At 41.7% G+C, this 15368-nt stretch overlaps 2 protein-coding genes across 7 annotated transcripts; both read right to left on the bottom strand.

Moving 5' to 3' along the window:
• Positions 1–1741: 1741 nt before the first annotated feature.
• rpp14 (ribonuclease P/MRP 14 subunit) lies at positions 1742–6766 on the bottom strand. Of its 4 annotated transcripts, none has more exons than XM_008408279.2 (6): positions 6536–6766; positions 5697–5807; positions 5016–5100; positions 4863–4939; positions 4703–4781; positions 2792–2946 (listed from the first exon to the last, which is right to left on the bottom strand). In XM_008408279.2, the coding sequence occupies exons 2-6, from the start codon at positions 5786–5788 to the stop codon at positions 2890–2892; spliced, it is 390 nt and encodes a 129-aa protein (XP_008406501.1). In that variant the 5' UTR covers positions 5789–5807; positions 6536–6766; the 3' UTR covers positions 2792–2889. The 4 variants fall into 4 exon arrangements, with proteins under 4 accessions (XP_017160204.1, XP_017160205.1, XP_008406501.1 ...); XM_008408280.2 differs by lacking the exon at positions 6536–6766 and adding an exon at positions 6245–6517; XM_017304715.1 differs by lacking the exons at positions 4863–4939; positions 5016–5100; positions 5697–5807; positions 6536–6766 and having other exon boundaries at positions 1742–2946.
• Positions 6767–7096: 330 nt separating this feature from the next.
• Positions 7097–15368, bottom strand: LOC103464284 (monoacylglycerol lipase abhd6-B-like). Of its 3 annotated transcripts, none has more exons than XM_008408272.1 (9): positions 15262–15368; positions 13838–13971; positions 12235–12394; positions 10242–10355; positions 9557–9689; positions 8711–8877; positions 8571–8625; positions 7706–7806; positions 7097–7575 (listed from the first exon to the last, which is right to left on the bottom strand). In XM_008408272.1, exons 2-9 carry the CDS (start codon positions 13954–13956, stop codon positions 7417–7419), a joined length of 1008 nt encoding a protein of 335 aa, XP_008406494.1. In that variant the 5' UTR covers positions 13957–13971; positions 15262–15368; the 3' UTR covers positions 7097–7416. The 3 variants fall into 3 exon arrangements, with proteins under 3 accessions (XP_008406494.1, XP_017160203.1, XP_008406495.1); XM_017304714.1 differs by lacking the exon at positions 15262–15368 and adding an exon at positions 14949–15255; XM_008408273.1 differs by lacking the exon at positions 10242–10355.

Here is a 15368-nt window from a genome sequence, read left to right as displayed (position 1 = left end):
ACATGAAGGACATGGTGACCTACACTCCTCTGGTTCTGGACCCAAACACGGCTGGGTCAAGACTCTTCCTGTCTGATGATCTGACCAATGGGAGGAGAGGAACAGCAGCTGTTTGATATCTGGTGGTCTGTCCTGAGCTCTGAGGGTTTTAACTCAGGGACCCACAGCTGGGATGTTGATGTTGGACACAGTTCACATTGGTCTCTTGGTGTGTTAGAGAGTCTGTCCAGAGGAAGGGAAACTTACAGTCTGGATTTTTGCGTATCTGGGTTTTTGAAGGTAAATACTCAGCAGCATCTCCACCAGCTGCTCCCCCAGTTCTTTCATTAAAGAAGAAACTCCAGAGGATCGAAGTGAATCTGGACGGGGACAGAGTAAAACTGACGTTCTCAGATCTGGATACTAACACACATACACTCCTTCAGAGAAGATGTTTCCTTCCATCACCACTATGGATAAAGGAGAAATGTTACCGATGAAGGTCTCAGTCAGCAAACAGCAGCTCTGATGAAACTCAGCAGAGATGATCATCTGCTTGTTTTCATGAACGTTGAAAGCTCTGCTGATGGAAACGAACTGAGATTCAAACATCCAGAGACCCATTTCCAAGGTTGGAGCGCCATCTGATGGACTCTTCCAGTACATCACTTTGTCAGATGTTTGTCATGAAGTTCTGATTTTCTTCCCTTTGGCCATTAACTGTGTCATCTGTTCAGCTCAGATCAGATCAGATACTTAATTCATTTATCTGTTAACTCTTCTACCAGTCCTGTTAAGAAAACATTTTTATAAATGAATATACTTTATTTTTCCCTGTGGGATTAATAAAGTCTGTGACAGACTGGTGACCTGTCCAGGTGACCCCACTTCTCGCCCGAAACCTTCGCTGGAGAGGCAGCAGCACCTCCTGACCCACCAGGGACAAGAGTGTTAGAAATGGTTGGATGGAGGTTGGATTAATAAGCATATTCATTCATAATATGTCTGAAGGGACTTTTTAGTCACTGAAAATCCATCCATCTTCTTGACACCCTTGTCCCTCAGTGGGTCAGGAGGTGCTGCTGCCTCTCCAGCTAACGTTCCGGGCGAGAGGCGGGGTCACCTGGACAGGTCACCAGTCTGTCACAGGGCAACACAGAGACACACAGGACACACTACCATGCACACACACACACACACCTAGGGGCAATTTGGAGAGACCAATTAACCTGACAGTCATGTTTTTGGACTATGGGAGGAAACCGGAGTACCTGGAGAAAACCCACCATGCACAGGGAGAACATGGAGACTCCATGCAGAAAGACCGGGGCCGGGAATCTAACCCAGAACCTTCTTGCTGCAAGGCAGCAGCTCTACCAACTGCACCACTGTGCAGCCCGTCACTGAAAATATTTTAGATAATTTAAATAAACAGGCATAAAACATAGCAAAATATAAAATACTTCTTGAACTTTAAGTGGAGAACGACAAGGTAACCTTAATTTGACATTTAATCAATGGACTTCGGATGTTTTAGAGAAAAATAAGCCAAAATATGATGGATTGATTTTTACCTGGCTGAGCTGAAAGTAGAGCCAACTCTTTCTTGCCCAATTAAAAGGTTTCATATCATCAAAATATCACACAAAGATGATCTGAAAATAGGTTTTTAAATAATTGGAGGGAAAACATCAATTTAGGAAAATGTGAGCTAAACCTTCACCTAATAACTGATTTACATCAACAAAGTAAAAAAGACTCGTTTAATTTGAAAATATCACTTTTTTTATTGAATGAAAAACAAAACTGACTGCATTAACATAACAAACCCGAGATCAAACGTCATCTCTAATCTACGGAAGCCTGTAGGGGACACGGAGGGGTTTTTCTTTTGCGTTCTCAGGCAGTAATGTACCAGTCGGTCCAGGCGACATCTTGGATCCTGAAAGTCTGTTGTAAGGATTTTCCATCATCTGTTGGTGTGATACCTGAAGTTTTATATCTCCTGTAAAGTTTAGAAGAAAAATACTGTCTGGAGTTTTTTTTTTGTTATTTTCATGGTTTAATAAAGTCAATCGAGTTTTGATTGTCCTTTAATAAATTACTGTTTCCCATCTCAGTCTTACACAAACATGAAAACGCAATTAATAGATTGATTTTCAATAAGATTTTTACACCACAGAGTGAAGAATGTATAAAGTTTTTTTTACTGAGGCTCTTTAAAGGCGTGTGAACTTTTAAATTAACTTATTAAACTGTGATTGTGTACAGAATAACCAGGATGTGTTTGCTAATTTATTGCGAGGAAACGCAAAAGAAAAAAACATTCCCGAATGTCCCTCAGGGGCCTCCGTACAGAACACTTTAATAAACTTAAACTTGACAGAAACGCCGTCAGGGACCCGGATTTAACCGCCATCATCTTCATCACTCCTGCTGCCGCTTCTCGGGCATCATCACCATCACCTCCCCCTCCATCACCACCTTGTCCTTGGCGGAGCACGTCACCGCGATGAAGGCGAACGACATCTTGATTTTACGCACTTCCGCCTCGGCCAGAACCTCCTCGCCGACGAAGAGCGGTGCCGGGAAGCGGATCTCCTGGTACAGGAAGACGCAGCCGGGTCCGGGCATCCGGGTGCCGAGCACCGCCGACATCAGGCCGTTGATGAGGACGCCGTGGACGATGGGCGCCTCGAAGGACGTGGTGCTGGCGTAGGCCGGGTCGACGTGGAGCGGGTTGGTGTCGCCCGTTAGCTCGGCGAACAGCTCCACGTCGCGCGCCGAGAACGCTTTGGTGATGGAGGCGCGCTGGCCGACGTGGAGGCGACGTCCGAGGGGCGGGGCCAACGGGAGGCGGAAAGGGCGGAGCCTGACGCAGAGCGGCGTCCAGGCTGACGTCATCCCGCTTCAGTCCAGCTGCAGGTCGCGGCTGTTTCCCGTCAGCGCCAGAAGGAACGGAGACACCTGAACGCACCATGAGGTCAGAGTCAGCAAATGAAGTTTATTTCTATTCAAGCGAGTTGTAGTTTTAATCAACAGAAATATAACAGCAAAAATAGATATTAAAATGAATTAAACACTTAACAGAAATTAAAGAAACTTGAATAAATAAATGTTTTTAAATACAGCGAACAAATAAAGTTATTAATGAAAAGATTGTTAAATAATACTGTAAACATAAATAATAACCTTGAAGGTAGCTGTACGAATAAAAGAACAAAATTAGAAAATTCCCTCACCTAGAAGAAACTGAAAAACTTTATGGCTTTCATGGTAGTTCTGTTATTTTTACTCAAATAAAATCACATCAAGTTAAAACTGTTAGCAAATGTTCATGATGCAGGTCAGGTTTTCTGTTTGGCTAAATTACTCTGTTACTTTTTAATTATTATAAGTTTGAATGATGGAAATAAATGTTTTCCCTTATAATAATAAACATAACTTTATGTTGGGTTATTAAATAAAATCCATTATAAACATTTTTAATTGCTCAAATAAAATTATATCAAACTAAAACTTTTAGCAAACTGCATGTTGGTCAGAATTTGTTTTTAGTTAAATTGTTTTGGTTATTTTTCACCCATAATTATGAGTTTAAATGTTAAGAATAAACATTTAAACTTCTTTCTACAAATAAAGCAAAATAAGTCGGATAAAGATAAATAAAGAAATAAATTAAAATTTCAGCTGGAACCGCTCACATCAGAACCTGAGTTTAGGTTCTGCAGCAGAGTCCGGTCCAGATCACGGATCCATGTTGTTCCTTCAGCAGTTTGGCTCCATTTCTGCTCTGGAGTCGAGAACAAACCGACTTTTTGAGCTGAAAGTGGTTCTGAACCGGCTTCCTGTTCGCCCGGCGATGGGCGGGGCAGCAAGGTTTCCCCTGCTGATAGGAGCCACAACGTTTGCCAAGAACGCAGCAAAAGTCTAGAGCTGCAGGAAGCACCTTCATCACATGATCAGCATCAAGGTGGAAACATGATCAGCCAATCAGCATCAAGGTGGAAACATGATCAGCCAATCAGCATCAAGGTGGAAACATGATCAGCCAATCAGCATCAAGATGGAAACATAATCAGCCAATCAGCATCAAGGTGGAAACATGATCAGACAATCAGCATCAAGATGGATCATTTTGGACATTTTAATTCTTCTAGGGGAAGATTTTTTTTAAATCTTCTTAAACTGGAAACCGTTTGTCACAGCACACAGTCTGTTGTTAGTCATATTTACTTTTCTTGTTATTTTTGTTGAATGTTAATGGAAAGTGGGACCACAAACATCCACCGATGTTGACTAAAGTCCATCATTAAAGTTTGTATTTTAGCGCCTTGAAATTGGGCTTCTGTCTCTTTAAGAAGCTCCTGCTCTTTCTGAAGCTCCTCCTTCAGGAAGTCATCCCAACATGGCTCCTCTGTTAACCCTTTAATGTTTTTACCAGCGTCGCTCTGGGAAGTAGCTCCTATAAGGAGCTCAGCAGATGTTTGCTAATTGCTGCTGGCTAGTCTGAAGGAGCTGAGTGGGGGAGGAGATGAGTCTAGAAGGCGGGGCTACGACCAACCAGATGTTTTGAATAGCTGAATTGTTGCCATGGAGATTAAAGGTTAGGTATGCTACGTATGTAATGCTACAACATGATGGAAAACTAAAAAAAAAAGTTAATTTAACATGATACTGCCCCTTTAAATTTGAAAAGCACTGATGAATGAGATGTGCTGACCTGCAGAACTCTGAAGGCGCAGACCCGGTTCTGGTAGAACCCCTGCAGGGTGAGGGAGCTCCACAGCTTCACCAAACCCCTGAAACAGAACCCAGAAGATAGAAATAAAAACCCAAACCGGCTGCAGGTTCGGCGGGCGGAGCCGGCTTCGGACCGGTACCTGCTGGGAACACGCAGCAGAGCGGTCAGCGTCTCCTCATCATACTTCAGCACGTCCACATTCAGCGCCGCTCCGACCTGAAGAACACCAGCACAGAGTTATCAGAGGAAAGGTCCGGACCCGAGTGGCCGGGCAGAACCGTGAGGATCCCACCTCTCCGAACAAACTCCTCAGACAGGAAGTGATGAAGGTCTTCAGGTCGATGGCGCTCACTCTGGCCGACTCATCCTCCAGCACCCTGGGGGGGAGATCGGACTTAACGCGGGCAAACAGATCCTGCGCACAGGGTTCACAAACATTCCCAAAAAGCTTCGACCTCTGACCTCCTTAGCAAACCCACAGACAATACTACAAGATATGTAAACAGACATCAACTTTTTTTATTCACTGTTCAATAATCATTATATTAATTTAGCTTAAATGCTAACATCGTCTGATTTTAGGCCACCAAGGAGTTTTGCAGCAGAAACTTTTATTATCAGATCATATCTTATCACCATTTTTCCTCACAATCTTCTCTTTTGATAAGAAAATATGTATTTTATATTAATCACATCAAATTGTATTTTATTCCAACAGTTCTCATGGATTTTGTCTTGACAGAAACTTTTCCACTTCTTGCTGCTATTCTAGCTTGATTAATTATTTTAAGAAAAAAAAGGATTAACAAAAAGCAAACATGATGAACTTAAAATAAAGACATATCTGGGATTCTGTTTTTTAAAAAAAAATCTTTTTAATTATTTTTCTTATCTTCCTTTCAACTTTCTTGAGCCCTCCGGTGGCCCGCGGCCCCCACTTTGGCAAACACTGGTCTACACAGCCAAAACTTACAGACGGACTTTGAGGTATTGATGCGGCGAAGCGTTCTTCAGTACGACCCGTTGGTACCCAGAAGATTCTGCCTCCTCGGCGCCCGCTCTCATTTTCTGCAGACTGGAAACTCTGAAGAAAGGAATAAATCAGAAACCTGAAGGGTGCAATTATTTACATTTTTTTCCTACAGTCAGTGAACACACCACAGCTCCTGTATTAACAGGTTTTCCTGCACAAGGAGTTTTAGTATTAATGAATGGTTAGAAGGTTTTTATTTACAGAAATGTATTCGAAGGTTTTGAAGGTCTGGATCATTAATTGGACTCAACAGAACCAGAACAGTGAAAAAAGAGGAACATTTTAATCAAGTCTGTTAGCATTCAAGCTAATAGAAGCTCATTTTTGAACAACTATATTTATAAAAATCTTTTGGGCAAATCGCTGGACATGATAAAAACAAACGACGAGCCGGAAAATAAAGTTCAGAAAATTAAAAGGTTCATAACTACAGAAACAAAATCATTTAAAAAATTACATCAAGACTGAAAATGTATTCCATTACATACCTTTATTCCAAATAAAACGTAGGGTATGTAGTTTGAAATAAATAAAATAAATGAGGACATTTTGATTTTTAGCTGTAAAACGGATTAACGGTCGTCTGGAGAATCTAAAGTAGCGTCCTACTCAGACTGGACCACCGACAGATCTGAAACACCGACAGACTGGGGTCACACCTTCCAACCCCAGGAGGAGGTCAGGGCGGAGCAGCGTGGAGCTCCAGGCCGCTAGAACATCTCTGGATCGGATCAGGATCTCCTGAACTCTGACGGAACACCATAACTGTTTTCACTCACCGTCTACATGTCCGTGGAAAGATAACTGCAGCGTGTTTACCCTGCCGCCATCAAAGTCATCGACGCATGCGCACCTGCCTCATAATTCTCTGTGAACAGGAGGTCTCACTCCGTCACAGGAACCGATCTTGTTCTTTTTAATCGCGAATTTTTCCTCAAACAGCAAACTTAACGTGGATATTCTTGGAGCATTTTGAATCTAAATTAACTGTGTTATGTTGACCAGAGCTAAAATTAAGATCTGGGACATTTATATAAAAAATACAGTACATTCTTGCTCAGATACGTTTTCTATGTTCTTCTATAAGTTGTTTTAATATATTTTAAAAAGTAAAAAGCAAAATTTTGTTCGGTATGTTATAAAATACTTACATTCAAAATTTATCAGAATATTCTTTGTCTGTTGCGCTGTATCCAATAGTATATGGAGTCTGGGGAAAAATGCATGGACTGAAACATCTTGGATAGTTTGTTTACTCTTTGACAGAGCTGTTAAAACGGTGGAGGATGCTGCCCTCCAGTGGCCAAATGATGTTACCGCACGCAAAAAAAAAATTAAAACCCAGTTTTCTTTCTTTATTTAATTTTTCAACCCTTGGGAAATATTTGTGCAAAATCATTCTGTTAACTCATTCATCAATATTTTTAGTTTACAAAAGGAATGAAAATTAGTCAGGAATCAGAATTTGCCCTCAGTTCTGGTTTTTTGTCTCAAATTAAAATAATTTCTTCCCTACAAAAAAAGGGGGAAAAAAGAAACTATTTTTCAGATGAAAAATTAGTCAAATTCCTCCCATGGAATGATTTTTTTGCTAACAAGTTGAAACTCATCTATCAGTTAAAATAAGTGCAGTAAGTTCTAGTTTTCGCTCCTCCACTGCTCAGGCTTGTTTCTTTGCTTTATTGTGGAAGTCCAGCATAAGGTTAGCAAATTTCCGCGGCCTCTCCAAGGCAATGGTGTGACCGCAGTTGTCCAGCAAATCCACCTGGCAGTGAGGAAGCGCCTTCTGGATCACCGTGGCTCCAGAAACATCCAGGACCTGGGAAAGTGGGGGCATTTGTAGAGATTTGCTTAAATTCAAAGTCTAACTGAGTCCAGAATCAAATGTTTTTGATGTTCTGATTTCTGAAAATATGTTTTATTTATTTATTTATTGTATTATTTTTTACCTGGTCGTTCTTCCCCCAGATGACCTGCAGGGGCGCTGTGATCAGATTCAGGTGTTCCTGCAGCAAGTACCGAGACTTCTCTTCAACGATCGCCAAGAACACTAAATAAATAGTATTTACACAGATTAAACCAACAGAGGAAACAGAAACAAAACAAAATCAGAAACTGACTGTCTGATGTAATGGCACCAGGATTAGTTTACAACTTGTTCTACGACACAAAACCAGCAAATCGGTCATTTGTCTCATAATTTGTGATCTTTTGCATATTTTTCCCAGTAACATAGTTGTGAGTTTACTGCAAATTTTCCCCCCCAAAATAGTTAAAAACATTGAGTTTGTGATGCTGACGTCCACCTGCAGGTGGCAGTATTTCCTCTATTACACTTCTGCCTCAGGCTCACTTCAGTTTTTGAAGTTTTTTAAAGAATAAAGATGTTTGTGCACAATCTGTCTGCTTGTTGTTTTTTCTGCATGCAGATTTAGAAAATATTTCCAAATATTAAGTAGCATCACAAAAATCAGAGATTTTGATTGTAAAAAATTCCAAAACTTTATATTTTGGACTGTTTGATGATTTTGAAATATTAAATGATTGATCAGTTACTCTGTGCTTTTAGCCAAATACTTTTTTACTCTCGAGTAATTTGACAGCTACTTTTTGCTTTTACTTGAGTAAAATATTTGGGAACTTTGCCCGCCTCTGCTAAAAGTTCAGCCTCATTTTTCACATTTCTGCCAACAAATCTCACATAAATACATTTTAATGAACAACTTTGGTCTTGGAATGAAAAATAAAACACTTTAGCAACTTGTGTCTTTATTTTATTTAAATCTGATGGGGAGTGAAAACAAGAAGACTGACCTTCTCTGTAGAAGTCGTTGTTTGGGATCCTGTTGGCCAGGAGGCCCCGGAGGAACTGCAGGAGGAATCAGAGCAACATGTCTGTTAGCGCCGCGCCGCGCCGCGGAGCGGACGGAAGCCTGGAGGGCTCAGCGCCGTACCTGGTGGGGGATTTTGGGCGGTTTGTAGCAGCACAGCTTCAGCATGGCCTCCAGCTCCTGCATAGAGGTGGGGATGAGCGGGATGGGTTTGCTGGGCGCGATGGGCTTCTCCAGGTCCAGCTGCTTCAGAAGGGCGACGAAGCTGGAGTCTGTGGGGTAAACCAGACCTGCAGGGAGGCGAGGAGGAGCAGAAAGCACCGGCAGCGACGCAAAATTAAAACACCCAACGTTTCTGAAGCCGGAAAAATAGAAATGTTTTGATTTTCTGATTTTGATGTTTTTTGTGGAAAAGGTTGTTATTCATTGAAGATCCAAAACTTGCAAATAATTGTACATATTTTCTGTATTAAAATAAATTTCGTTGAGTTTTACGATTCTATGGGCTTGAATGAACAAATTCATTCTTTTATATAAAAAAAAGATTTGATAGCTTTTAATTTGAGTGAAAACTGACATAACAGGAATGTTCAGTCCTGCTGCCATTCAGTAAATATTGACACGTTTAGTGCAAAGTAGCATTAAAAGTTTCATTATTTACACAATGACTCTTCGTGATAAAACTATTAAACGCTTCTTATGTCCACCAATTCAAGTAACATGTTACCAAAGATTTGAGTTACTTTCTTTCAAACTCTTGCTTTATTTATCCAAGTTTAATAAATTAGATAAAAGCTGGTTTCCATCTGGACCTGTGAAGGAACGGCCAAATTCGTATCATTCTTGATTTGCAGTTGGGAGCCACACAAAATCACTGCAAGGGCCACAAACGGCCCAGGCGCCACACTTTGGACACCCCTTCCTTGGAGGTTTACAGGCAGTGAAACCTGAAGAAAGCTGCAGATTTACCTGCTGGACACACCAAGGTGAGGCTGCAGACGTCAGCCGGGTAAAGACCGGCGTAGACGCCCGCCACGTTCCCGCCCATGGAGGTGCCGGCCAGGTGGAACGGCGACTTATCCAGACCGACGCTGCGGACGAACTGAGCAGACACAAAACAGACGGGCGGCCATTTTCAACATGCTGATGGAGGTTCATGACGTAGAAACCAGAGTTATAACAACAACTCTGGGTTTTCATTATAGTTCAGTTTTATTGTGACTGTTTAATTCAGTTAGTTTTAATCAGTTTTTAGAGTTTGTTAACTAGTTTCTATTAGTTATTTTTATTTAAATCTTCAGCTGTAGCTTCCTGTTTATAGTAGTTAGTTATTTTATACTTTGGATCATTTTTAGGGGCAGAATTCAAAGTATTCTGATTATGTTGGGTAATGAATTATCAACAGAAGATACTATTTTCAAAAATGTATTACATTGTTGTTGAACAATGTAATACTGGGTAAGGTCGTTTTGTGATTGGAAGGTTGTAGGTTCGATTCCAGCTTCCTCCTGCCACAGGTTGATGGCACCCAACCCCAAACTGCCCACCAATCTGTGCATTGGTGTGTGAATGTGACTCCAGTGTAAAGCGCTTTGAGTGGTGAAAATGATTTTTATGTTTCTATCTGCAGGCGGATGGAAGCGTTTGCACCGACCTGATGGACTCGCCTGGCCTGACCCTGGATGCTGTAATCTTCTGCCCCGGTCCGACTCGTCCCCTCATGTCCAGGCATGTCCAAACAGACCACATGCAGGTTTCTGGGGAGGTACTGGAAGCAAAACGCAAACGTAACAATAATGTTCTGATCCTTCTATTACCTTAAATTGAAGCAAATAAATCATTAAATAAATCAGAATTTATGTTGCAACCAGTTTATTGAGCAAAAACTGACGGAACGTAGAAACTGTGGGTTGAAATTAAAGTTGTGAAACTAGGAAGTCTGGTTTGGTTTGAATGCAAAAGCAGGAAGTGAACTTCACTGCAGGGCATTCTGGGTAAATCCAACCAAAGCTAACATGTTAGCCTAGCGCTAGCAGCAGAAATGGCTCCTGGTCTTTAGCCTAAAGAGAAATCCTCCAACTGCAGCACATTGCATTCTGGGTAAATCCAACCAAAGCTAACCTGTTAGCCTAGCGCTAGCAGCAGAAATGGCTCCTGGTCTTTAGCCTAAAGAGAAATCCTCCAACCGCTAAAATCCTCCATCTTGTTTCCATCTGGTGAAGAAGGAAGTTGATCTCAGTGTCTTCAGAGGTTTTTGTGTCGTTTCCTTCAGTGGTTCTTGGTGCAGCGCCCCCACAGGCCAGGAGGGGAACAGGTTGGTTTGACTCAGAGCAGCTGGAGGTGGAGCAGATGTTCTGGTTCCAGCAGAACCGGGTCGACCGGGAGGGAAAACAGCTCAATTCTGGGTTTCACTGACTGTCTATTAGAAGCCCTCCTGGATTAATTGCACTGGTTTCAACTAATCACCTGGAGAAAAGACACCTGTCCTCAGGCAACCAATCAGATTCCACCAACCTGCCTCCAACAACAACTTTGGCTAAAACTTATGAAGAAATCTCAAATATTTTTTAAATATAGACAATTTTAAAAATGCTGAGCTTAGTCGTTTTTTCCATTCATTCGACTTCCAAATCAGAATGAGATCAAAAGTATTAATAATGTTTTCAGATCTATTTTTCTTCTCATGAGATGGCAAACTGTCTGTTTTAATATTTTGAAAACTTTTTAAGTTTTTGTCTCTTTCTTTACGTAAAACTAGGAATAAAAAGGTGGTTCTGTACAAACAACATCAAATTTCCTTCCAGAAAGACGACGCAACGTTCGCCGCTCTCAACGATGAACTGGACCCACAAACATGGCCGTCCCAACTGGATCCAGAGTGAACCTGGTCCAGAAGTACGGAAACCTCAGAGGCTCTGGACCAAAGATCAGAGTTACAGTTTTCTGTTGAATCAAACACGAGTCTAATGCAATAAAATGCTAATTAATCAATTCAATGGGGATTTTCTTGCTTTTTAGATTCCGTGTCGTGGAGCTGAGCTGAGCTGAGCTGAGGTCAGTTGAGGTCAGCTGAGGTCAGTCGAGGTGAGTTGAGGTGAGTTGAGGTGAGGTCAGTTGAGGTCAGCTGAGGTCAGCTGAGGTCAGTCGAGGTGAGTCGAGGTGAGTCGAGGTCAGTCGAGGTGAGTTGAGGTCAGTTGAGGTGAGTTGAGGTGAGTTGAGGTCAGTTGAGGTCAGTTGAGGTGAGTTGAGGTGAGTTGAGGTCAGTCGAGGTGAGTTGAGGTCAGTCGAGGTGAGTTGAGGTCAGTTGAGGTGAGTTGAGGTCAGTTGAGGTCAGTTGAGGTGAGTTGAGGTCTCATGACTAAAGTTACAGGCGTCGTCGTTCGTTAGAAGCAGGAAAACCTGAAAAAATCTGTTCCAATATTCCTTCTTATCCTTTCTGTTTGAGCTTGTTCTGCAGCAACAGAACCTGCTGGTTCTGGAGAACCGGGTCGGGAACATGACAAGAACCGAAACACAGCAGTTCATCAACAACAACATGACTGGAAAAGTGGCTTAGTCAAAGTTCAGATCTCAACTTGACTGAAATGCTTAGTTGGGACCTTAACGATGTGAAGTAGTGTGTGTGTGTGTGTGTGTGTGTGTGTTACCATGACGACAGGCAGCCACATGTCCTTGGAGGCGGTGAACCCGTGCAGCAGCAGCAGCGACGGCGTGGCGCCCCCTGGTGTCCCGCGGGCGCTATAACAGAAGCGGTAAGTTCCGCTGTGGGAGTAACGGACCACCATGCCCTGCGAGCGGCGATTGTACCTGACAGGAGAGCAGCGGGTTAGAACCAGCAACCCAGAACCGACCTCTGACCTCTGGATCCAGAGCGTCAGGCTTTGCTCTAATCTGGTTCTGATCCACAGTTTTCCAGTCCAGAATGTTTTGTTTTTGGATGTTAGCTGTCGTTTTGTTCGGGACCAGAACATGGTGCCACCGTCTGGACCAAGCCGTCCCAATTCAATGTGAGTTAAACTGGCCACCAGGGGGTGGTGTTGAGGCCCCAAGCTTAACTCGCATTGAATTGGGAATTTAATTGAATTTTTGCCCTCAAGAGCAAAAAGCTAACATGATAAAATAAATGTATTTAAAAAACATGCTATTAAAACAGAAAAAATATTTTTTATATTATTTTTATAGCCATTTTTTCATCTCTTCCTGCTCTTGGCTGCCCCCCGGTGGGGAATTGATAGAAATTTGATGTTTTTCAGCTCATTTTACTTAAATAATTTAAATAACTAATTATTTACATTATTTATAATAATAATTAAAGTAATATGGCGCACTTAAATACCACTCCGCATTTCAAAATGTATTCTTTTTTTTGCTGCTCCAATAAGGTGAAAATGAACAGTCATATTAACGTTGGTACATTTTAAGCCAATTCTTCTTCAACTTTTATTTAACCAGGATAAGACTCATTCAGATCAAAGATTTATTTTACAGAAGAGCCCTGAAATGATGCTAACGAGGGTTGGTAGCTTAGCTAAAGCATCTGGTGTTGACATGCTGGTGTGGGGGCAGGCGGCCCAAATGAAAATCTGCTCTGGGCCCCAAAAAGACTTGGACCGGCCCTGATCTGGTCGTTGGTGAGGATCCTGCAGCCATGGAGACGAGCTGTTTATCAGTAAACAGTCTGCTTTCATAATTCATTGCAAAAACAATCAAGCAGCTGAATATTCCTGGATCAGAAAGTGTCTTTGTAAAAAGAGAAGAATGACGCAGTTAGAAACCAAAACCCAGCATGAAGGTTACGACACTCATCGCTTCATGGCAGTAAACGGTTTATAGCAGAAATTTCCATCAACGGTTCTGAGAACACGAGTCAAACTAAAGGCCCTGGGGCCAAATCTGGCCCGTCACAGCTCATTCTGCGGCCCTCCTGACTCTTTGATTGATACCATCTTAGCAATGAAAGAAATGCAGATTTTTCTGCATTGTGCCAGATTATATCAATGTAAAAAGATATTCGATACTATTTAACTTTTATAAGTATAATGCAGAGACAGGTATTTATTTACATGTTTGTAATTTGTTAATGGGTTTCATCAATACATTCACTATCTTGATACGGCCCAGAATGAAAATGAGTTTTAAACCAGAACGTATGAAGAAGTGCTGACTGTACAGGACCAACATGTTGAGGTGAAAGGTCATTCAGTGACTCATCAGCCATTAATGGAGGCGGCGCGTTGTGTGTGTGTTTACCAGTTGTAGGCCTTCAGCAGCAGGCCGGGCCAGAACAAGAAGGACGCAACGACGGCGAAAACAGGAACAAGCAGAACTCCTCCTGTTAGCGCTAAGGTTTTAGCCCACGTTAGCTCCATCACTGCTGCAGACGCCTTGAAAACAACCAAACATCTGATCAGATCCTTTTTTCCTCCCGGATTTTATCAGTGAAAACTGAACTCCAGCTGCAGTTCGGCCTGTCGCAGTAAAAAATGTCGCTGGACAATAAACTGTCCAGACGTTAGCATGAGAAACGATAATTATGTCCTTAAAAAAAGGTTAATTGAGACCAAAACATTATGCTGAAGACTTTATCATCCAGTTTTTGGTAGAAAGAAAGAAAAAATAAATTATGCAAATAAAAATTATTGAGCTTGTTTTAATCTATCATGTGATTAATTAATTTATTGATTATTGTGACAGAAACAGTTTACTAAAGGGTTTCTTTGTAAAGTGAACAAAAAAAGAAATGTTGGGATATTTTTCTTTGATTACTTTTTGTGCCTCTTTATTGAGGTTACCAATATTTTAGAACATGTTTTGTTCACATATTTCATGTTATTTTAGTGCTTTCTGCTGGTGTTGTTGTCATAATGCCGTTTCTAAACTGTTTTTCTTATTCAATGGTTTTTACTTTTCATCATCCTGTGAAGCATTCAGAAACTGAAGCTACTATAATCATGATAAATGTTAAAAGCAGCCGACTGGGGGTGAATTAACAAACTAATTCACAAACTAGTGGCCCACATTAACCAACTAGAGGGTCGGTAAGGTCACCACTTCTCCCCTGAAACACGGAGGTGGAGCGATGATGGTGTGGGACCAGAACATGGGACAAAATTCAACATTTGAAAATAATGATCCAGAACCCAAGATGGACTCAACAGGAACTAGTGGAGGTTCTGGACGGACAATCAGAAACCAGGTTCTGATCAGGATCAGCTGGTTTGTTTCTGTTATGATTTGTCAGAAAATCAATATTATCACCCAACCAAAAACCACCAATGAAAGAAAAGATCCAGGAAAAATATCCATCAGAACGGAAGTAAGAGAAATGCTGCCGGCGTATGTGAACTTCTGAGCAGCTTACCTCAACCAGTAGATCAAAGTGGGCGGGGATAAAACCGAAATACTAAAAAAAAAAACCCGGCTGTGAAAGTTTGCAGTGAAGATGGAGGATATTCTGGATTATTACAGCGGACAGATTATCATCAGCAGCATATAAGAAAACGTCCCTCTGATTTTAACAACTTCCAGACTCATTAATAATTTTCTACCGAAGAGGAAAACCGGTGAACAACGTCGGTTACATAAAACCAGGACGGAAAACCTGCGAACCCGTCCGAATAACACCTGAACAGAAACACCAGCAGAAGAAGAGACAGAACCGAACCGAACCGAACCTGTCCAGCGCCTCCTGCTTCACTCCTCCCGCTCCTCTCTTCTCTTTCACCCAAATTACACAATCGTTGCTCAGCCTTTCATCCGCACTTAAAGAGAAACGACCGTG

This window comes from Poecilia reticulata, linkage group LG5 (assembly GCF_000633615.1).
Source record: "Poecilia reticulata strain Guanapo linkage group LG5, Guppy_female_1.0+MT, whole genome shotgun sequence".
Classification (NCBI taxonomy): Eukaryota; Metazoa; Chordata; class Actinopteri; order Cyprinodontiformes; family Poeciliidae; genus Poecilia; species Poecilia reticulata.
The sequence above is the reverse complement of the archived record's forward strand: the minus strand, read 5'-3'. Positions and strand labels throughout refer to the sequence as shown.

Coding starts and splice junctions, on each gene's coding strand:
- rpp14 (XM_017304715.1), bottom strand. CDS start 2,883: ATGACGTCAGCCTGGACGCCGCTCTGCGTCAGGCTCCGCCCTTTCCGC.
- LOC103464284 (XM_008408272.1), bottom strand. CDS start 13,956: ATGGAGCTAACGTGGGCTAAAACCTTAGCGCTAACAGGAGGAGTTCTG. Junction 10,356..12,234: donor TGTGGCTGCCTGTCGTCATG/GTAACACACACA, acceptor TTTTGCTTCCAG/TACCTCCCCAGAAACCTGCA. Junction 7,807..8,570: donor CAACGACTTCTACAGAGAAG/GTCAGTCTTCTT, acceptor CTATTTATTTAG/TGTTCTTGGCGATCGTTGAA.